Source organism: Lagopus leucura, unplaced genomic scaffold (assembly GCF_019238085.1).
Source record: "Lagopus leucura isolate 7727_CA_CO unplaced genomic scaffold, USGS_WTPT01 Super-Scaffold_100157, whole genome shotgun sequence".
NCBI lineage: Eukaryota > Metazoa > Chordata > Aves > Galliformes > Phasianidae > Lagopus > Lagopus leucura.
The window spans coordinates 5,659,094-5,683,947 of NW_024962334.1; the positions used below are offsets into that span (position 1 = coordinate 5,659,094).

At 40.5% G+C, this 24,854-nt stretch overlaps 1 protein-coding gene across 2 annotated transcripts in view; it reads right to left on the reverse strand.

Moving 5' to 3' along the window:
- ELMO1 (engulfment and cell motility 1) overlaps positions 1-24,854 on the reverse strand; it is a 290,415-nt gene that overhangs the window by 241,259 nt on the left and 24,302 nt on the right. For both annotated transcript variants that reach the window (XM_042888913.1, XM_042888914.1), the window contains exon 3: positions 3,733-3,882. In XM_042888913.1, coding sequence (XP_042744847.1) covers positions 3,733-3,810 — 78 coding nt within the window. In that variant the 5' untranslated portion in view covers positions 3,811-3,882. The remainder of the gene's footprint in view (positions 1-3,732; positions 3,883-24,854) is intronic.

The following is a 24,854-nucleotide window of genomic DNA, read 5'->3' on the forward strand; positions in this document are numbered from 1 at the left end:
AAATATCTGCCTTGTGCCTCTTCTGGATGTTGCCTCCCCAGCTTCAGAAAAAGAGCTGTGAATTCGCACTGTGAAGGCCGGAATACCCATGTTATCCAAAACCAGCACTGGCTTTATCAAAAATAATTTAAGCACTAAAAAAAGGTTGTATATATAAATATAACAGACACAAATTCAAGCACATCAATGTGCAGATGAACACAAGAAATAACATCATATTACAAAATGGCTATCTCTATAACAAACTGGAGAACGTTGTCAACAACCCAGTTAACCTGTACAGAGCTCGCATGGCTCCACACTCTTATTCTTCCAGATTTAATTGAGATTAATAAACCAGAAGATTGGGAGATGAAGGTAACAGGCAGTCAGCACCTACACATTCCTCTCTTCCCCACACTGCATCCCCAAAAATCACTGCCAAAGATCCAAACGCAAAATCTGACACCAATCCATTTCCTCTGCTTACGTAACAGGAAGACCTCAGAAGATGATCATCCCTATATCCATAAATCATAATTAAACATCTTCATTGAAAATGAACTTTCACAACAGTACTAACTGCCACAAGACAGGTATAGAGCAACACTTCAGAGGAGCACAAGTCTCTACAGTTTTTCCAATTTTTTTTTTAATTGAGGATATGTTGGGAATAGGAAGAAACTCAAATGACAAAACCAAAACATTCTGACAGAGAGTGACTGAAATCACTGAAGTCTATCTCTCAAAGAGACAGCAGAAAAGTACACTAGTTTGCTCATGCTTTCAAGTGAGCTTTAACACATACAGGCAACTGCCAGCTGCTAGGTTTAGTGTGACTTAATGAGACCCCTTCTAATGAGAGGGGGATGCGAGTAATATGCATTTTTTCCCTTCTTATTTAAAGCAACTTTCCAGAAAACAAGCAGTTTCAAAGCTCTGACATCAAATAGTATATTTCAGTGAATGAGAAGAAAGGTTAGGCACAGAGGCTGGTTAAGGAAAGCACTTAATTATATGTTATGCAGGCAAAGAGCCTGCCTTCCCCAGTGAGACTAATTCTGTCTGCTTAATATTGAAAACACTGTTGATGAACCCAGGCCAATAATCCTACAGTAACAAAGAGCAAAGCATCAACTAGAAAAGCTCCCTGACTCCAAATTCATGTCATCAGAAACCATGCATTTGAAGGGGAGGTATGCAACAAAGTTCACTATCATTTGGTGGAAATAAAGTACTCGTGAGCTCTTTTCAGGCCCAAGAACTTCCAACATACTACTGACAATGACCATGGTTTTTACAGTAAAATTTCCTATTTTGAAAGTATCTTATTCTCTTCATTGCTAAGCAAAACATTCATATACACAGTAGGTGAACAGGGATACTGCACAGCTGAGTTATAAATACTCCCAAGAATATCCAACAAGCAACTTAAAAAATAATACAACTTTTTCCTCTATTCTTTTCCATGGTATTTTTAATTCTATATTTGGAACAGTTTCAGTGCCTGGAAAGATGCAGAACTTGCATTATGGTACAGTGCGTTATTTTTCTGTTGTTCTTGGAGCTAGTAATCCAGTGCTGTTCTTTTAAATGCTCCCTTTTTTCTGGTAAGGGATCAGAGGGGAAGGACAAAGGTAAAGATGGTAAAATTTTGGGTGGTTTTTGAATTGTGTCACATGGTGCTTGACTGAGCAGATCCCAACTGGGAGATAAACAACGTACTCCAGTTGCAGTGCTTGGTCAGTAATGGTCAAGTCACTTCACTTTTCTGCCTTCCTTTTCCTTTTGACTGCTTACAATTCTGTGGAGCAATTGATTTATATCTTAGACAAACTCTTCAACTGAATACACAGATCAGGACAAAGTTAGCACTAAGTGAAGCAAAAGCAGAGCTGTGTTTAGCAATATGCCTCACTCCACGTTTTTAAGGTTCACATCCACTTTTCTCCCATCCTCAACAAAGGAAAACGTGCAGGTTTGTGTTTATGCGCATGGGAAAGTGATACAACTCTCCCATCTTCATTTCTTGTCACTAAATCTGCATTTTCTGTGTCAGGAAGAAAATAGATGAGCCCCTTAGCTTTCATTGCCCCTCTTGTCACTGCATGAATAGCAAGGCCTGTTAGTCTTTCCTCTATCAGCCTCATTTTCCTCTTTCTCCTCCGCAGGAACTGGCATGGGGGAGCTGACTGATACTCCATGCAAGTCAGCATTCATCCTTCTTGTTCTCTCTAATTCTTATACGGTAAAGTTAAAACAAAGTTCCAGAACAGAAAGCTAATAATTTAGATAAAGCATGTATCGTGGCTGTAGAGCTATTTTAAGCCCTTTTGTAAATTAAAAACAATAATTTTGGTATTATTTTGTTGGTGCTTGAAAGAAGACCGAAAAATACTCGATCTTCATCCCCAGTGTACTCGGTGGCAATGAGCTGATGTTCACCATGACTAACAAGCATCTTCCTCTGAAATAGCATGCACAGTGTCTGCCATTTGTTATGTAAGAAGAAAAAAAAAGTCAAACAGTCTTCACGCCAGAAGGCAAGAGATTTGTATCTGCACAGATATGCTTACTAAAAAATTTCAGCAAGTGAAAATGCAGAAGCATGGCAGATCTGGAAAATAAGGTACAAAGTGCTAAATACTAGGCACACACCACTGTGGGTTAACTAGAAGTGAAACTGATTGCACTGCACAAAGAAAATAGGATTCTATTTCAGTAAAACACTTTCAGCACAAATTCAGATTTGCTCCTTAATAGAGTTTCATAATGTTCTCGTTCCCTAGATACTTTATGTTATAAGCACATTATTAAAGGCTTGCAAGCTTTCGTTTGCTCTGAATACTATTTACAGAAATAATTATTTTAAACAGGTAGCATGATGTAGGCTTCCAGCACATTATGGGGAAGCTGTTAAATATTAAAGACATCGCTTTTAATATTAATGCATTTGCAGCAAAAGAATAATCTCAGAGAAGTCCAGAACACCAAACAGCACACGTATAACTTAATCAGCTCTCCCACCACTACAAATAACCTATAGTTTAACTCATAAATGTGAATGCATGTGCCACAAAAAAAAAAAACACAACCACAACCACCAATCTTTAGGAAGTCCAGAGCAGAGCATAGCATTTGTATAACTTAATGTCATCCCCTGCCCCCCAAAAAAGCTTAATTCATAAGTCTGAATTCATTCATTTCTGTACCTTGCCTCAAATCAATTCCATTCATGCAGCCACTGCAACAGAAACAACCAGGGGAACAGGACAAGCCACGAGATACCCACAAAGGCTCCCCTACTCAGAATGTGCCACTGCTCAAGTTCCAAAATCTGCACTTGCTGCAGCCATTCAGCATGATCGCACTACAAATGCAAAGCACCGACTGTAAAAATTTGCAAAGACTTTCTGCCAGGAGGTAACAACATTACCGCAGTTTTACAGTTGAACAAAATTAAGGCACAAAAGTGTTAAAGTGGGTTTACATAGGGAGTAAATGCCTCAGTTTAGCAGCTGTTTAAAAAGAAAAAGCAGATTAAAAACACAGCAGAACACATCAAAAATTAAGCAGTCACAGAGGAAGAGGGTTACACCCCTTCTGCTAAAAGCGCCTTATACTGCATATGTACTCACAGAAACGTGTGCATCTAAGTAAACAGATGCAGAGACAGACACACACACACAGACACATATATATGCACACATTCTCTTTCTAGGTCCATAGGAGCAGACACACACAGGCACTTACTTGATCGATTTCCATCAACTTGGGGAAGGCACCCGGCCATTCGATTGCCACCTTCACTATATCAGCAGGAGGGGGCATTGCGATGCTGCTGTTCTTTGGAGCCAGCACAACTGGACACTAAATACTGCAGAGAGCCTCTCTCATTCACACCTGCAGGGAGAAGGGGGGAAAAAAAAAAATACAGCAGTTCAGACAGAACTCCACAAATGCTGCCTTATTTCCTACATTTTCCCTGGCTGGGCAGGTGCATGAAAACATCTGTGTATGTGCATATGCAGGAGCACAACAACTGCACATATTACAAAAGCAAGCACAGGACGCAATGCCACGACACACTGCACAGCCAATCTGCTCGAAAGATGGCTGAAGCACAGGAATGTACAGTGAATAACAGGCAAGCATTAGATTTAGAGAAACTATTTTTAAATATTATCGAGTACGCTGGTAGAGAAAAGCAACAAACTGGAAGCAGCTGTTATTACGGCGTCACTCCTCAGGTCCCTGGGAACGTGATGGCATCACTTGCAGCTTGCACTCCAGAAGAAGAGATTGCCCAGGAAGTCATGGCCAGGAAACACTGTTTCTTTTAACTATAGCAATGATCTTCTATGTGTTCACAAATAGATCACTGCACTATAGCAACCAGGATGTCAGGAAGAAGACAGAACGCAGCAGTTTCCACATATACATACATACACACATCCTCACCTAACTGAGTCAAAGATACTGCTTTGTGGTAAATCTTAGAAGAATGCACAAGGATATGGTATGCATTAACAACAGCATCACCAGACAGCTACATAACACATTAAGGTCCTGCAAGAGCACAAATATCAACAGAACTGCATGTCAGACAGCACAGGCTACGAATTTTGGGGAAGGAAAGGAAAGAGGAAGAGCCAAATCCTTAGGCTTGCAGAATTTAAGTTCTGTCCCTAAGGAGTCTAAAGCTCCTTGAAGTTTGCAACCTTGCAATAACAACATACAACTTGCAAAGCAGTGTAGTACTTCCTGGAGGTCCCTCTGTCTTCCTCACTCCTCTTCCAGCTCAGCAGCAGCAGGACAGCCACTGAAGTAGCAAAGCTCTGCAGTTCTCAAGCACAGTAACTCATGCAAGTACTGCCTGCTGTACCAATCCCTCTACACAGAGTCTAAATCTCAGACTATGGTGTTTCCCATGCCTTTTGCTGAGACCTAGCAGAACACAGCCACACAGAGCATAGCAAAAGCAGCTGCAGACATCCCCAGAGGTGCAGCTCTTCTTCTGAGCAGAAAAAGAAGGAAGTGGTTAACGAATGGGCCACATGCTCTCACATACACCCCTTGAAGGAGCTAAGGCAAGAGATGAGTTGTCAGAACATACCAGACATCCAAGAGCTGCAAACATGTACTGGGAAAAAAAGTCTCTGACCACCTTTTGCTACTCCTTCAACTCAACCCAGCCTATTAGTAGAGCTCTCCCCACCTGCAGCAGAGCATGAATTCAGTCAGCCTGAGCAAAACCATGCAACCATCCCTTTATCAAGAAGCTTTGTAACCTCATCTTCCACTATTTATAAGTAGGATGTAAGCCCATCCTTCATGCACTTGGCTCCACCCATGTGTGTCTTCATCTCCATTCTGAAAATGGTCAGCCTTCCACAACTTCCAACCCTGCTGCTTTCTGCATAGGGTTCTCAATACACACTAAATAGAAAAACAAAAACCAAACAGCCACATATGAACTTTAACACCATGAATTTATTTCCAAAAGTGGCGATTCTGATGCTGACAACATCACACATCATCAGAAAACAAAGTGGAAGGCAGTAAATAAGACAACGGGCAGGACTATAAATAAGACTGCATTGCAGGTAATGCCTCGAAAGGCAAAAAAAAAAAAAACATGATTAAGAAATGAAGTAATACTGTCTGCATTGGCACATACACAGAAACTCTTGATAGATATCTCAGGGACCAGGATTAAACACAATTAAAGCAAGTGATTAGCTTGCTAGGCATGAAGAACAGTCATACTGTCAGCTGCAGCTTCCTTATCAGAGCCCAGGTGGTACAAGGCCCATCAGCTCTCCCCTAATATCTTTCACTCTTACTGTTTGCATCTCCCATGAGCATTCCCCTTGCTGTGCAGTACACTAACTTAACTCACCAGCAAAGGAAAAAAAAAAAAAAAAAAAAAAGAAAAAAATGCAGCCATTTGCTTTTGGCATGTTTTAAAGCAGCTTCCCAGAGGTGGCACAACTTGGCTGGGAGGAGCAATGAGCTGTTAATCCATCTTGGGAGTAAAATGAAACTGAGACCCTTGTGCCTTTCTGCTGACACACTTAGCATTTCCCACCTCCACAGCAGAACAGTCCTCAGTAGTTTCAGCCTGGTAATGTTTTGGTATGAAAGTGCCAGCGAGCAAATGCTGGCTGCCTGGTACTCACAAAAGCACAGGATTCCCCAGCATGAGGGGCACAGGACCTGTCCTCTGGGATGCTAGCAAACCAAAAAGCTCACCATGAATGCTGGAAAAAACGCTCTGAGTCACAACTACTGGCCATGAGCATGAAAGCAAAATGATATTACACAGCAATAAATTTGCAGAAAACTTCCACTCTTACACACAGACGCGGGCATTAGCCTTCATTTTCCCTTAGTGAGTTGTGGTTCATCTTAACAAGACACTCAGGAAGGAGACAAATGGTTTAAGAAAGAACAGTCAAGGAAAGCGGGTTGGAAGCTAATCACATTCAGCTATGGAAAATGAGTATTTGCATTCCAAAGCATGGCACAACTGAATTCTCTCACAACATTCAAAAGACAATTTCAATGTGTCTAGTCTTTATGCAGGCTAGCACTGAATATCTCCTACATAATTATAATTAATATATGCATTCTTATACAGTTACAAAAGACAAAGCAAAGTGACAAGTCTTTAACCAATACAAATGGATGTAGTTCAACTTGTTCCACTAGAAGGGCAACTCATAGGCATCAGTGTGGTCTGAATGGTGAAAACCATATATAAAATAGTCACTACAAGCTTTTCTTTCTGTTACTTAGCAGACAGTCAAAAGGGCCCAGATGTTTTCTCTACATTTCCATCTTATGAATTCAATACAGGACCTGAAAGATAATCTGGGTTTGGTCTACCTGTGTGGCAATACCAGAATTCTATATTGTCAGTCAAAATAGGTCTTCATCACAAATTTACAACCACAAAGAAAATTCTACACTCTGCTTATACACTACCAACTACTTCTTCCACTGATATACTGTGTTAGACACTGCCTAATGCAGAAGGAAAAGTGAGAATTGTTTACCAAATTGGAAGCATTTCACACGATGCGAATGAAGAACTAGAACCAAGGTCAACTGCTTTTTGTTATGTCAGTAGCAGTCAAAGAGCAAAAAGGATAAGGACCTCTCTGAAGGGTCCTGTTATGGACTTTATTCAAGAACAGTTCTTTTTTCCTTTTCTTCAGAAGCTGATATGTAAGAACATCTTTACCTATTTTGACATTTATTTTTAACTTCGAATCCAAAGGCAACACAATGCACGTGAGTGCACGGGTGTATAAATGAAGGAGGGGAGGGAAAGGAAGGCTCCCATAATTTGTTCATGCATGCAGCTGTAACACAGCATGATATTTTAAATCTGAAGGTAAGCAAAACAAAAAGCCTATGCAGCCAAGAGCACCAGAAGTATACCTTCTAACATCAGTACAGTTTTCAGAACCATGACGGATTACCCTGTTAAAGTGCAAATTCTGCAATTACTCTTATTACACACACAGCATACTTCTGCATCTCAACCACACTCTGCAGTCTAAGAGTAATAAACACTCAAGCTGGAAATTGAGATGTGTTAAATTTACTACAAAAATGCATCAGCACATACCTGCAAACTCCCAGTTTACCTAACTGGCTCTGAGGAATAAATTCAGTACATATATTAATAAAATATATTTACTTTTCCCCCTTCTACCCATGTCACACTCATGTGAAAACAGAAGTATGAATTAGCTTTCTCAATAGAACTTGATTTGTTTTAAACTTGTTTTGCAATCACCCTGCCACTTTTCATACAAGGTTCTCAAAGTGCTCTGTACTTACAGCTATCAGAATATGCCTCTGAAGAAATAAACTGTATTCTTATTCTATGGACAGGAGGAGGAATGAAGGCTATGAGGAGTCGTGTGACTGAAGTTTTAGTTATACATGAAAGCAGCAGCCCACAACAGCTCATTTCTTCTTTTACAGAAACACAGAGCCAGGTCACAAACAACAGAATTAGCAAAGTTGATGACTTAAGAACAAGCAGAAGAATGCATTAAGAAACAAAAAAAACAAAAAACAAAAAAGGAAGCATGTGTGGGAACAACCTGAGGCTGGCACAAGTCTATGCCCCCCATGGGCAGATCCTCCTGCCAGCAATGGGCCAAATCCTGCCCAGTGAAGAGCAAACCCACGGCCCACAGGCCTGGTGCTCACGCTCTACTTGGGCTCTCACAACTGTCATCACAGACCTCAGAGGCTGAATGGTCCCTCAGGAACTGCATCCAATTAACCATTTAGAAAGGGAATCCAATGCTCAGTTAACATCCCCAATACAGTAATTTTTGGAGTTCGACTGCGTGACCGAGCAGCCATGCATAAGGAGCTGTAAATACGTCCTGTCATCTCTGCAAGGATGGAAAACAAGGTGCAGGAGCCAGGGGCTAGATGTAGATTTTGTAGACATCTAGAAGCTTTCATGCTGCCTTCTCTTTGTTATAGGCTCAGTATCACCCACCTCAAACTAGGCAGCAATCACAAAGGCCCAGCAGATTCCCTGATGCTGCAGGAAGACCTAATGGCACTCAACAGAATTCTGTTTCTTAGAGCTGCCCATCACCTTCCTAAGGGGAACATTTCTTTGATCCTTAACTTGCAGCACTTGACCAACAGTACATAATTAGCTCAGGAAACACCACTTATTGTTACAAAAAAAAAAATGATCTTGGGATCTACCAGGTTTAAACACAATATTTTTCTTCTCATAAACGCCTGAAAATTTAGTACTGGGATTGATCTTAGAAATGTGTATTTGAAATACACAAAAGCAGGAAAGCACAAATCCACACAGGAAGGATAGTGAATATTCATGTGGTTATCACCTGCCTGTTTCTCACATACCCAAAACCTTTCTTCACAACAGTATTCCAGGTACTTTATCTTCCCCACAACACTGCTGTTCCACTCCTTAAGGAACAGTTTGTGTATCTGAGGTCCTGCTGACATTTTCAAAAGAATAAACAAAAAAATCTCTTCAAAACTGTAGAGGAAAATAAGCTTTAAAGTGTGCTTGAAAAGAAAAGGTGGAGGAAGACAAAGCAGCCTGGGTGTTCTTGGAACACAAGTCGCATTTTGCTTCTACAGCACATGCTGAAGCATTCCAGAAAACTATAGTTTTCTTGCGTAATTTGAATTTCTCTGCTTCTAGGAAGACCATGTTCCTTCTAAGACACTTTATTTACACATCAATCATTCCAGAAAAAGAGTACTGTAAATTTTGTTGCAATTACTCAAGGAATCTGAACTTCCATGGTAATTTATTTAGTGCTTACATACTATCCAGCCAGCCAAAGATGCTCTCCATATTAAGGATGTTAACATTGAATCTCTTGAGGCTAGAGATCAGGAAAGTCCCAAACCATTCGCTCAAGTACTCAAAAGACCAGACCACAAGGAAAAAAAATAAATTACAACCTGGTGGTTAATGATGTTACATTTAGCCTCACAAAAACTCTGACTTTTAAAGATGCAGAATACCTGCCTAGCACATGGAATCAGGGCAGGTATCCAGAAAACATCCTAAACTTTTCACTGTTTACCAGAGCTTGCTGGTTAGCTTTGGGTTGTCATTTGCCTATTACTCCAGATGTTTCTAAACTGAAGCAAGCAACAACAAAATCTCTCCTAAAATCCATCTATATACAAATTTTCTTCTCCTGTCTCCCAGAGTAGCTCACATTACCTGAGAGACACATGCAATGGAGAATGGAGAGAAGAAACCTCAGTTAGATTCAGTGTTGCTGCTCCTACAGGAACAAAATGGAAGGTTTCAGGAATATGAAAAGTTGAGGGGGAGAAGAAAAAAAGGAATTAGTACTATAAAATTCACAAGTGAAACAAAGCAATATAAATGCACTTTCTTGTAGACTTTGAAATGTTAAAGCTAAAAAAAATTCCAAAGGAGTCTAACAATAGCAAATTGAATGTGTTTATTACAGGTTGGTTGAAAATGCATTAAAAATAGGTTGAACAGAGAAAGTTTATCAAAAGTTCTGTAATCAAGGAAAGCAATTTTGAACAGGATTCAGCTAAGAGTAAAGAAATAAAATATCACAGTCCTTTCTAGCACTAACACCATTTGGCTGCTGTACTTGGAATTTTCCTGGCATTTTGATAATTAAGGAATAAGAAAGTGCACACAAAAGAGCATCTTCAGTCAAAATAACATTTTATTGCTTCATTTTAGCAGAGGGTGAATCAAGGCCACAATGACTGGCTGTCTCCCAAAGGAGGTAACAGATACAAGTAAGCTCAAGGTTGGGAAGAATTCTAAATCGCGCTGGAAGCAAGGTTAGTAAATAATATAAAAATAAGAGAAAACAAAAAAAAGATTATTTTTACCCTATCAATGCACGTGAAATACGGAGGAACTAATGTCATTGACAGGAAGTTAGTAGTCAAGAGAAGAAAGAGAGGAACAAAGGACAGAGATGCATGAATACTAAAAGGAAATAACCAAGTCAGCTGACAGCACACAGACAGGATATCGAAGGTGAAATAAACAATACTTTTCTGAAGAAATTGTTCTGCAAAGAAAAACAAAGGAGTGGAAAAGAGAGACAGACTAATAGTCCACAGTGAATAAGCAGAGCCAGGTGCTCATCAGCATGCTCATCAGAAATAAAAGAAACTGCAAACAAAATACTAGTTATAATTTATGAGTCTAACAAGGACACAAAAGTTTTAAGACACCAGACTTTTGCTGCAGGCACTGACACTGCTCTTCAAAGTGGCAAAAAAAACACCAAACACACTTGTCAATCTTGCAGCTCTATCTACAGAGGTGCTCCTACCAGTACTGTTTCTCTCATATCTCCTGTATCTCCTGAAATAAGTGCATCAAAACAGCTAACAGTCAGACACACACACACACAAAAAAGATATCTCACCTTGTTTGTGACTTCCTACATCTACTTCAGTTCCTTCATCTATTCCTGCAGCAAGGCTCTTTGCCCTCCGCCATTAACACGCATTTGCAAATAACACTTTGCTCCTTACACCTGGGGACTTCTCAGTGCTTGCACTCTAAAGGACATTTTGCAAAACGGTAAGACTGAACATGGAAAGAACAGTCATAGCCATCCAGGAAAAAAAAGTAATGAGGACAGGCCTTGTTTGTATCTAAAACATGTGAAAAAGCTTGAGCTACGCTGTATTAAAGAGGCTATCTCCTATCAAGAGTGGTTGCTGAAACTAATCTAACATTTAAATGGATATTAGAAAACCCTGTTTGGAAACAGAAATACAGAGATGCTAAGGATGGAAATGTCAGCACAGTCACAACCCATAAAAACTAAGGGCAAGCTCCAGATTCATCTAAACAGAGTGCAGGGGGTATTTTAAGGGATGCTAGGGAGCGCAATGAGCAGATGTTCAGAACTAATGTGACTACAAGGTAACAGCCATAAGAACACTCTGTCACTCAACCCATTTTCAGGGGCGATGAGCCTTGCATGAATCCTTATGAACTGCCTTAAGCATGACATCTGATATCAGAAAGCCTGGGGATTTTAACAGCAGATTAGCAGTTGCTTGTGTGTCCTGCAAATTCATGAGTGGTTGGACAAGACAACTTCCTGTAGTCCCTTCCAGCCTCAGCCATTCTGTTGAGTACACTGATGTAATGGCCCTGAGGTATCTTGCAGCCTTGGTCTGCCCATCCACATTCAAATATTATGTCTTCTGTGCATACAAATTAGATGTGCATACAAAGAGCAAAATGGCAGACTTTATAGCAGGTTGCTTCCTACGTCATGGTAGTATTCTCTAAATAAAATAAAAATGACTGCCTGTTACAACTTCAGAACAAGTTTTTGTAACTCTTTGCAGTCAGCAATCTAAGAGCACCCATTCAAAAAAGATCTCACCCTCTGAACTAAGATCCTAAAGATGAAGATGTAACTACTTCCAACAACAGTTGAGAAGACTTCTGTTGCTCCTTTCTCATGGGGACAACAGAACACACGATGAGTTCACACCCAAATTACAGCCCATTTATGAACTTAAAACCCTCCTCAATCTATGTTATTATGCCAGACTATGAAAAGAAAAAGAAAGAAGAGGTGGTCAGGCATTCGACTACTGTTTCTTAAGTACTGCGACTACAAAGATTCTCCAGGATTCCCCAGATGGCTCCAGTTAATGCTCACCATCAAAAGATGAGGATGGCACAGCTGTGTTACCCTGCCTTAACCTGTCTGCTTGCTCTGGTTGAAGCTCCTGCCCCAGCCTCTCAGGGAACATGCATCACAGCGTCAAGAACGAGCAGAACACTCCCTGCATCCAAACTGGCTAATAAAAAAAAATTGAGCACTTAATCAGCCCACAATAAACATGCAGAGACAACATAACCAGCACCATCTGCATGCTGAGGACTGAACTATGCCAGCCACATTACTCTGCAAAATGACTTGTGGAAGTTTCCTTCTCGGGAACTAGACCATCAGTTGTCACTGATTGCTGCTGCAACTCAATCAGCTTCTTTCAAAACACTCATTCTAAATGAAATGGCACTTGCTGTGCAATGCTGTTTTATATTATCATAACAACAAAAAGGGTGCCTCATATATTAATACTCTCACACCAGTGCTATTGCCAAGTATTTTGCCAACTATGAACTTAGAAATGCCAGCCACAGGACAGGGAGAACCTGGCAGCCACAGGCAAAAGGGCACGATGCCTTTGCCGTATAATGTGCATGTCACTAACTTACTGTATAGCAAAAAATGGATCCTCACAACTGTCCCACATCAAAAATATTGTAATAAACAGCAACAGCCTGAGCCATGCAGTATGTTTCATCAACTCAATCAGCTCCTTTATAATTGTAACACACATTAAAAGATTAAAGTATTTGGATAAAAATCAAAGTACATTTTTAGTGCTCTGCTGATAGCCAGAGTTCATAATTTTCACAAATAAACTAATAACCCTTCATTAAGGCTCCTGTGAACACAACCACTGCTGTATCATCCTTGCTTAATGTTCCCAAATTACATTTTGCCACTGCACTTGAGGGTGAGGGGTGAAAGAAAAAGTCACTGTTCACTTAAATGCCTAATTCAATCTGACACAGTTAGTAGTGTTTTCAAATAAAACCGTCAACTGAGATTCACAATTTGGAACTTCCTATAGGGCCAACACCTGGCTGAAAAGCCCTTTGTGTGAAAATGCCAACACTAAAACAAAGCACAAAACAGCCTCTCCGTCACACTTTTAATCTGCTTTCAGGAGTAATTTAGCATCAGTAGATTTCTAGCGTTCAAGCGATTTATCCATGTATCGCTTTAAAAACAGAACGGGTTCCTCTTTTTCTGCCCTTCAGTAAAGCACTTCTGCTCTGCCATGAAAACCAAACCAGCTTTTACAGGCTTGGGAGAAGAGTGAAAACAGTGAACACAACTTACTTACAGAACACTCTCACTTTATGCTATACTAAGTGACATTCAAATCATACATTGAAAGCATGAGCACTTCCAGAAAGCATGCGTGCCCATCTCTACTAAAAGACACTGGCCTGACCCATTCCTCTCTACAGCCTGCTGATGCTCCAAGTTAACATCTGTGCAGTCTTTGTGCTTTGCTAGCAGGCCTGTTCACGTGGCCTATCAGAAGTCCCTTTGTGTAGATGGATTCCATATCTCCCAATACCAGCTGAATCCCATTCATATTCCAGGTCTCTATACCCAACACTGCATTTTACAGCGCTGAGTTAAATGCAACCTCCACTTATCCTGCTTGGAAGATTACCCAAGTGTGTAGGGCTCAAAGTCATATTCTTTACAACATACAGTTCCCACTTGTTTCTTTCTGAAAAGGCCACACAAAACAAGAGTACTGTGTTGTACATGCGAATGTAAAGGAAAATATGCTTCACAAGTTTCTTTTTCCACACGTGCCATTTTCCAAACTCTGGAGCAGATTTCAACCAGCCCCAACGCTTTCACAAGCTCTCTTCTCGGGGTGTTACATCAGTAAAGAATGAGATGGATTTCAGCTTTCCTCTCTTACCTTGCTGGTCTTGCCCACTATCTCATTACCTTCTGCTAGGATGGAAAGGAATGATGACATTAACTCCACATGAGGTAGACAGTCTGACTTGAATTCTAACGAAGCACTATCCAAAGTTCATGTTGCATAATTGCCCAGGACAAAATCCGATGCTCTCGTTTAAACAAGGGAGAAAAACCTATTTTTACATTTGCAAAACAAATCTCCTGAGACACAAAAAAAAAACCAGATTGTTGTTCGACCTTCATGTCATGAGAGAATGCAATCTTGGCAATTCGCTGGCAGCTAGTGCAAGATACACCAGAGAAAAATATTAAATTTTTTTTTAAAAAAAAAGCCTGCAAACAGACCTATCTACCAAGTTCCCTTTCCCCACAGCACTGATGAAAGAGAAAAAGCCCATACTACACATAGGTAATTACGCTGTTAAAATGAACAGAAAGTCTGCTTCAAAGACTGTGATGTTAAACTTGGGACCAAGAACACTTGTGTTTAATTTTCTTTTATTCAAAGGCTTTGTGTGTGGCCATGTACATGCCCTTTGGCCCTCCATGTCTCCAACCTACAACCCTAAAATGGGGCACCACATTTCCTCAGAGAAGTTGAGAGGCAGTTAGAGGCTACAGGGGTGTGTATCTAAATCAGACTGACAGATTACCCAGAACAGGCAGCTGCCTTATTATTCACACGCTTGGACAGACTATTCATCTAGTTCTTTCTGTATTTTAACCTTCTCAACCATCAGGGTCCTGAGAACAGACTGGCTTACATCCCTATTTCTTGCTAACATAATTAATTTGAATACTGCACTGACATTAAAAAAAAAAAAGAAGTAAAAGTTGAAGATGAGCCTTCAGTGTAACAGGAACCACCGGTGCTTCTCTGCATTTCAGAGCACATTGTTGCTGTTATCGTCCAGGTAGGGCAGCTCAGAAGAACATCAGCAATAGACTTTGGGCTGGGACAAAAAGGGGCAAACCATCTGTGGCTGTATTTATTGGCCAACGCCTTCTAACTCTCACTGTGCCTCATTAGAACTTTCATTACCAGCACAAAATGACAAATATATTTTAAGGATTACTTTAAAACAAACCAGCAAGGGAAACCAATTTCCCAGGCAAAATAAAAGCATCACTATTATATTCAGAGAAGACAAAACTCAGAAAGTACACAGAGCGTGTTGTGAAGAACCAGCCTGAAGTTTCACTGCCATTTTTCTTTACATATAAAGCAGTTTTTCCTCACCTGAAGAGCCCCAGAGGCACACACACACACATCTTTAGATCTAATCAAAACACAAATATCCCAAAACAGCCCAGTGAGCAACTACTGCTCATCTCTGTACCACGCTCCTCCTTTTCTCCAGGCCGTCACCATTTAGATTAAGCAATTCTGCAAAACACCGTTGGCTGTGGTTTTGGAGCTCTGAAAGCTCAAGGTGTCTTCAATTGAGAAATAACCTGTCATCCGGCTCTTCAGTTCAGCCATTCCTGGCAACTGCCTTGTTTTCAGCGCTTACACATGACAGGAAGAGACCGCTGTCCTGTGACAGTTACCTCTGACTGGCCCCAAATAATTTCTGTAGTTTTACACAGTGAGATTAATGCGTGGCTGCCCTTTTGCTTTCAGCCATTTAATTGTTCACGTGGAAATACAGATGTTAAGAGTCAAGCACATGGCAGGAAACCCTGGCCTCTTGCTTTGAACAGACGTAACGTGACTGCAAGATGAAAAATGCCACAGCTACAAAGAATCCCAGTTTTCTAAGCGCGAGACTACGGGGAAAAACATCCAAGGCTTCTTGCACTCTAGCGAATCAAACTAAACTATTGTTGGCAAACGAAGGAGCTGCCTGGTTTTAACAGCTCCTTTCATACATTCACCACCATTCCAGTTCATTGCCAACCTTATTAAGACAGAAGAATCACATTTAAAAAAAAAAAAACAACAAGGCGAGGGTTTACATGCCCCCAGCCAATTTAACTATGATATGTATGGCTGCTTTCTGTTAAGAAAGCTCAACCATGTGTTTGCTTGCATTGGCCAAGGACTACAAAGCCGTGCTGAGCACATCTTCCATTTGACAGCCACCTGTGTGGTGATGTGCACATCACAGCTGTTAGTTCACACGTGGGAAGGTAGACACAGGTCTCTGCTGTCACACTACATCCCTCTGAACTGACATCCCCAAGCTTGCAAAGAATATGTCTTCATAGCGATGAAAAAGCAAGGAATTGAAAGCGGCTTTCAAACATTTTAGATATTATGTCATCTAGAGCATGAGTCAACCTATATCTGCTCTTTTTTTTTTTTAATTATTTATTTACAATGTGTCTATTAAAAGTCATCAGAGGCAAAAAGTCAACTGTATTTAAGACAACGTTTTTGCTTTTGTACGACTAAGTGATGACAGCCTTAAAACCCAGTAGAGTAAGCAGGGATTAGACTTTAAAGTGCTTCCCTTGCCTTTAGTATATAAAACTTTCACATGAGCAACTCTCAGAAAGTGTAGAAACTGTCAGGAGTTTCACCACGTTTGTTTTAACAAGGACAATAGTAGGGAAACACTGAAACATCAGCTTATTTATTTACTGTTAAACATACACTCATTCACAGAAAAAAATCCAAGCACAACACTCACCTGCAGTCCAGGCAGTACAACCCCTCTCTCTCTCAACTTTGTCGGCCTGTTTTCTTTTCTTTTCTCTCGTGACAGTGTTTTATACCCCTTGACATGACCAATTCCTCAAGCCTTCTTCCCCTCTCTCAAAGACGTTACACTCATGCATACCAAGCTCTTCCAATGAAGCTTTTTTTTTTTAAACCAACTTCAGCCCAAGCACATCTGACACTACAAGAGGCTGAGATGCACCGGGGGGACACTTCACCCTTCTTCTGAGGCTTTTGAAGGATACAGAAACAAGATATCCACCAGCAATTTTTAAGCGTGTATTGGTATTTCATTTTTCATGTTTTTTTTTTTTTTTAAAACATCAACTAATCTATGTTCTGCAGAAGCCAATTACTGGAGCTTTCACAAAGGTTAAAAGTTCAAAAGGAAAGCTGGTTTTTTCATTTAGCAGCCTCTTTTCAGCAATTTGGATTAAAAAAAAAAGCCAAAAAGTAAGTGTACATACAGGTACAGCAGCAGCAGGGATAAGAGGATGGGTTACAAATTTATTTACACATTTATACAATTCAATTATCCCTCTTTGACCAAGCTCTGATCTGACCCTTTTCTGGGCACACCACCCCCTCTCCTAACCAATACCAGTGAGAGAAGGCAAGGAGAAGCACATATTTCCTGCAGCCTTTCTTCCTATACAAAGAACAAACAGTTCTCAAAGCTCCTTTTACCCTGAATCCTTTGATAAAAGATGTCCCTTGCACTTAAGGGATAACTACAAAAATTATACCTTTTTCTTTAGATTGCAAGCTTACTATGCCTTTACTTAAAATCCCCTTCATGCTGCCAGATACAAAGCTAACAAGCAAACATACTCTGAAGTGGTAACTTCCTACTGCCACAGAAGGCTTGCATTTTTTTCATACATTAAATTTGAACAAATTTTGCATAAGGACCAAGAGTAACATGGAGAGCAGTAGTGAAGGGACCAATTCACACGTCCCAGAGAACAAGTGGTGAACAGTGTACACTCAGTGAGGCTTCAGCCTAATCCCTTATTAAAATAAAACCACATGCCTGTTCCCTAACCCACTTTGATTTATTAATGTTTTTGCTTTTCAAGATTATGAAAGTAATCTGGAATAGGGGAGTCAGAAGAAAACAATTTATCATGGAAGTCCTATATAGCAAACGCTAGAATAGCCATCGATCTTACTTCCTCTCTCAAAAAGCACGCATTTATAATTGTCAGGGACCAGATGGGAATTCCAGTATGAAAGTCACAAAAATAGGCTAATGCAGAAAATAACACACACATCCCAAACGCAACATAGCTTGTGCTGCTGCACACAGACATCGGTTGGTCATCTATCAATTCACTAAAATGCCAAATGCTTTCGAGAGATATTACAGTACCAACAAGAAAGAAGCAGCAGCCCCCTGAAAAGGTCAGAGATGACTGATTCCAAGTTGTGCATGCAAAAATCTTCGAACCATGGAGACTCTGTGCCTTGCATTGCAAGATTCGTGTTCCAAGCACCTTCCCCACCACAGCAATCTGCTGGAATACAAATCGAGATTAAAGTCACAATGCAAAAAGAGGTGGCATCCTTTCAGTGGAGTCCCATTCCAGCAGTGTGTCACTGTTTTCATGGGGCATTCAAGAAACTCCCAGCTCAAAAACAACGATAGTGATGTAGCAAGCTAGGAAAGAACTGCACTGACTGATGAAGATCACCTGAGGAGGGGGAACGTTGCAAAGTGTCATTCTTTTATTACTCAGAGTCTTCTTGGTTCCAGTCCCCATGCTAAACACAATTGATATTTGAGAGAGAAATGAAGTTTATTTACAACCTTTGCTTGGCCAGAGCTGTTCGTTGTTTTTATAGGTTTATGGAGAATTTAATGACTTGCACAAATTCGTAGGAAATGGAAACCACAGGACAGTTGTGACAACTTCAACTGCAGTTCATCTTCTTGCTTTTGAACCATCTGTATTCTGAAGTAGTGGCTTGTCTGCCAATCAACCCAAAAAAAACAGGATTAGGGGCCTATCTGTCTGGGGAATTTATTTGGTTGGGTGGTTGGTTTTTGTTTATGTTTTGTATGTGAGCATTTCTGCTAGTAAGGCACCACTGGTTGACTACATGAAGCAACATAAAAACGCTGAGACCAAACAGAAAATGAAGATATTTAATCTTATGTGTTTCCTCATGAAGGAAAACATAATTAAGTGTAAAATTAAAATCCTACGACAGTAACGGTTTGGAGGGAACCATCTAAATGTTTAATTTAGACAGCATTTCTGAAGATCTATACACAGTACTTCAGCTGGATCAGAACTTATGCAACCTTCCTGAAGGAACTATTCTATGCAGAGTGTTGTTAGAGTTAGGATAGTATGTTCGGGTTGTGGTTGGACTGGATGATAGTTAAGGTCTTTTCCAACCTGGCCAATTCTATGATTCTAACTCCAGTGCACATCCACTGAGCACGCCCATAAATGAGCTTCAGAATACAAGAACTTTTCTTCTGACAAGCTTCGCAGCTCTAGTGCAAAAGCATTTAATTCAATGTCTCTCCAGATGTAGTCTTAGAAAAATGCAATAACGTTACCTGCCAATTAAGTGAGGTCACCTCAAAGATATCATGATGCCTAGGCTTTCATCCAGTCTACAGTAGTTTTAATATGCTTCTATAAAGGTATTTTTAGGAATATTCTGAGAATACATTGTATATTACTTCGTAAACATGTATCTAAATACATGCATACAAATGCATGAAAGCACAGGTCATGAAGTCTCCCATCCACACGGTCAGCTACCTCTTTTAACTTGCTCTTTCTAAAGTTAGAAGACAAACATACAAGCAATATCCATGTAAAAATAATTATTATAACTCCATAGTGAGCAGCAGCCCAAAGTTTTGCTCAAATCCTGTATCTACTAATACTTAGCTGTTATAAAAATGACGCAGCATCATTAACCTACATGGAGCTGAGAACACCGACTGTAAAAATGCTTGCAAGCGTTCTTGTAAAATAAAGCAGTCACCTCAAGACCTGACTCTGCCTCATGCTCACTGCTCTGACCCACCACTCATGCAAGGCAGATTCACAGCAAGTTTCTACAGCACATGAGACCGCAGAGCTGTGCAGTCTGTACCACTTTGCCCCTTTGACTCCCTGTCAGCCAGTTCAGACAAGCCAACTAGCATAAAAATAGGGAGCAGACAGAAAAGAGAGACTCCCTTTTTGCCAGGTTTCTATCTTGGAAAGCACTCATCACAAGCTGAAGCAACTCCCATCAGTGCCAGTTACAGCTGTGCAGGTCTAGAGGACAGGCAGACGCTTCCCAAAAAACCCTACGCACTCCTGACCCTTGACCTATCCCACATCAGGAACGTGGCTAACACACCCATGGGGTGATGTGGGAGCAGCGATAGGGACCACAGCCCTCACCTCCCTGGAGCTGTGCTGGCCAGCTGAGGAAGGAGTCTGAGAGCTGTAAGGAAACACTGACACATTGAAATCAGTGGAAGCACAAGAGCAGCCAGCTCCTCGGCACAGGGTCCAGCTAGGAAAGCAGCCACCTTACTTTGGCAGCAGCAAAGCCCCAGCTAGCATATGCCACAGCACATGCTCCTAGATTCCCTATTTTGAACCTGCTTTTATTCAGACTTTCCACATGGCGATCCTAGAGGAGCAATTATAATGCAATACTTTCAGCATCGCATTGGAGAGGACTAATTTGTGGCCACAGCTGTGGCCTGTTATCTGTACTTCATCACTCCAGTTCAGCACAACATAAACTCCGTAACTCTTCAAACTCCTACGTGCCTCTGCACCACAACAGCAATTAATTTGCCTCTGGCATCCTATAACACTAAAACTGTAACATACCACATCGTGAAAATAAAACAAGCTCGCTCCCAGCCTACCCAACCTCTTCTTAATACGAAGAGAAGCCCTGCCAACATCAGAATTTAAGAGTTAGGGCATTTCTCATTAATTATTTTTATTCATATGCTTACTTCTAAAGGATATAGCTCAACTTTTTTTTTCTTTTTTAAAAACAGAGAGTTGGCAAAAATTTTTTCTCCTAATAAAAAAAAAAAACTTACTGAATATTCTGTATTTCTCCTGATGTGGAAAATAAATGTCAGAACTAACCTACTATAAAGAACACAAGATTAATCAAAGTTTTAAGGATAACTCCATCCAAGATATATCACCCTATAAATTTACATGTAGGGAATTCATTTGATAATGCTCTCACTAAGCGAGCAAGGGCCTTTAATGCTTTTAGTTAAAGCTTTTACTGATAACACAGTAATTGGCTTTTCATAGTAAGAATAAAAGGTTTTCTACCTTTCATGTACAAAAAAAAATAAAAACACCCGTTACAATAACATTCATCTGCTGGAATAACACTTCCTAGTTACATCACAACAAAAGCCTTACTTCAAAGCAAAGATAATCTCAGATTTTAAGTGACCAAGCTTTTAATCAAAAAGAAAATTTATATTCAAGTCACTGCACCTTTATTTGAACTTTTATTCCCTAAGCTTCCTCAGTTCCATTCTCACCTCTTAGAATCAAGTACAGATTATATTATTCCATATGGAATATCAGACAGAATCACTTTGATATTCCCCCAGCAAAACACTAAGCCACCAGGGAGATGTCTAAGAAGGAACACACACCACTACCAAAACAAAACTGCATTTCAGAAAGCAATTAAATACTCTGTGCACGTGTCACAGCCACACCACTCAAAAAGCTCAGTGATTAAAGAGTAAAGATTAAACCTCAGAACACCAACCCTGCGAAGGAAAGAGCCTAACTAGACACAACATGTCCCCTTGTGTAAAAGCCAGCAGAGGGAAGGGTAAAAGAGAAAATAAGCCACAATTGCAATAACATAGAAACCTAGAAGACACCAATCTAAAGGCCATGCCTTCATACTCCCAAATATTTTCAGTGGAGGGAAGAAACAAAGAGACATTAAGTCCAATTAATTTCACCTATTTTATTCATTGTTTTATTAATTTCAATCTGGACCACCAAAAAAAGAAAAACAAAAAACTCAACAACCAACCTTAGGGCTCCATCACAGTCTTCTTTGTACCTCTCCACTACACAGAGTAACATGCACACACAATAGAAGACAGCCACATTCATACACTCTGTACATAACAGGCACACGGCCCTACAGAGTATGAAGTCTCAAAGTTCACTGGGCCACTATAAAGCGTCCTGGTGCTTAACCAAACAGTAAACAACAGCAGCAGTCTGAAAGAGCAAGCTTTTCAGACTTTGCAGCAGTCTTCAGAGTGCTTCTTGCCATATGTACAAGACAGAGAGAGCTTTCCAGACTTCATTTCTACTCTGCTGGGATAGCTGCGTTATAAAGGAGCCTAATTAGAGCTTGCCGCCCCCAGTACACAGCCTAGAACCAAAAACTACTTTTTTTTCAGCCATATGTATCATTTTAACTACAACCACGACTGTTTAAATCCTGCTGCTTTTGTAACTATGTATTGTAATGCTACAGTGTGACGGAAAGCACAGCAATAACAGGGGGGTGGTGAAGTCCTAGGCTGCAGCAAATGAAGACAAGCCCAGGTGCAGCAACCACAGACACAGAAGTAAAGGAAAAAAAAAAGCTACTTACCTTTGGAAGAACTCAGGTAGGGAGGGATCTCTTACGAAATATCCTTGCCTCCACTGCCAACCCTTATATGAGGTCTGGGAAGGGGCAGATCCTGCCTTCCAGCCATTGAGGTACATTGTATGCACCTGAGCTCTCCTGGGTTGGTCCTGCCTTCCTACCAGGTGCTCAATCACTCTTTCAAGCCACGACTTAGCACTTCCACTACATATATATACACATACATACATACACACACGCTTGCACGCATATATAAATGCACATATAGTTAAATTAAATAGCTTTATATGGCAATATGAGATGGACTTAAACGGTTACTGGTACGTGCCAGAGCAAACTCACATAGGTAACCAGAGAAAACAAAGCCTAGGAGAAACAACCATTTATCTGTGAGATTCAAACAAACCCAAAGCTCCAGAAACAAGCTCTTTATAACGCGATGTTAGATAACCATGACCAAAATTCAAAATCCAGAAGTACTGGTTTTACTGCACATTATAGGGCACGTCTCCGTGTTTTACAGACCTTTTGTTGACTCATGCCATCCCATAGCTCACAGCCTGCTTCTCTCTTTTGCTTTATCATCATGCCCATTACTCTGCAGGCAGCAGTTACCCTTTCCTTCAGACACTGACACATACCTACGCGGGTTCAAAGATACATTTCTCTTAACTAGAATTTATCTTTGAAGTCTGCTGCTTGCACTTCATGACCAAGAACTATTTTTTGCAACTAAAATTGTTTACCATCTCCAGCTACACCAATTAGACTAAGGAGAGTTATTACCTCCATGAACAAATGTTTTTTTTAATGCAGTCATTTACCTTCAGGAGCTGAGCTCAGGCTTTTAGAACAGCATCACGAGTTGATATTTGCAGCAAAGCCCCAGGAGCTGCTATGACTGCTAACTTCATGCGACCTCAGAGCCCTTCAGATTCATGTTTTGGTATTTCCCAGCTCACACATTACGGGCATGTACCATTAAGCATGCAAATACAAACTACTGCCTAAGTGAAACAGGTTCTGTGACTTGTGCATGGGCTTGTGCTCATAGCAGCAATTCAAGGGCTGATTTGCTCAAATTTTCAGCGTTCCCTTAGGTCACAAAACCACTGACCTAAGTCCCCTCATGACATCAACTGGTGTCAAGTGAACAGTCAAGGAGCAGAGGTTCAGGGCACAAACCTGCAGCTGAGGTGAAGATGTTACAGCTGAGGTGAAGATGTCTCTTCACCTGGTAGCCTATCTAGGTTTAATTAAACATGAAGGGCCTTGTGCATCATCAGGAACTCTACCACATAGGAGAAGGAACTCAGCAGCTGCCAAGACATGATCTACTTATAGGCAACTTCACAACGTGGCAGCCCACAGTGCATTCCTGCCCTGGCAGACCAAGATCCAAATTGTCTGCATAAACTCTGCTGATAAGACTTTCACCGAGGTGACACAGAAAGTTACTGGCAGAGATAGTACACTGGAATGAGACTATTTTTTGCCACTGGTTTCCAGGAGGGAAGGATTTCAGCACTCAGCTTCTAATTCAAGGCTTCTCTGCAGCTGTAAGGGCAGCTTCTCAAATATACAGCAAGCAGTGCGGGGAACAGGAGATACAGAAGGAGGCCAGCTAACTACTGAAATGTGCAAAGTCTTTATTTCTTTAAGATATTCCATAGATTCTGAAGATGACTAAGAATTTTATTCATGAAAAATCTACCCCAAATAACTCAAAGAACATTCAGCGTGGGAGGTTCTTTTGCAAAAATTAAATAGCAGCTGTGATGAAGTAGTATCTTGAGTCGAGTTATCACAGAATTTACATTTTGCTCATGCTCTTACCTAACAGTGTACAGCCAGGAACCATCCACAAGGGATACCAGCCAATCTGTTATCTTGAAATGTAGAATTATTTAAGAAAATTCAAAAAAATAAAAATAAAAAAATAGAAGGGAGAGTGGGGGAGAGGAGAGCAGGTAAAAAGTAAAAGAAGGTTAATTTTAATGATGATCTTAGGGCAAAATTCTTCTTTCAGAGCTTTCCAATGGATCTCACTTCTAGATTACATCAGCTGCAGATTTGCAGAAGGCCACTTTCTGCCAGCATTTTCTGAATTACTGCTATGTACAGAGTATTTCACATCTGCTTGTATGTATCACTGACCCTCCTGTACCCACACCTGACGCCTCATGATTTAAAACCAAGTACTTCACAAGTCTTGCCAGAAGATGGCAAGTAAGGCTACTGGCACAGAACAGTATTTGTACAGCATGCTTCTTAAGAATTCTCTTGTTCTCACTATATTCACAAAAGCATTTTAGTAAGCAAAGCCATGAGCCCCCTCCTTTCACATATACAGTCCAGGTGTTCCATAACACCAGCATATTTGTAGTTGGACTCAATGATCTTTAAGGTCTTTTCCAACCTGAGTGATTCTGTGATTCACACTAACAGTTATTCTTCCAATACTGTCATTAAAATATGTCTGTTTTTAAGTA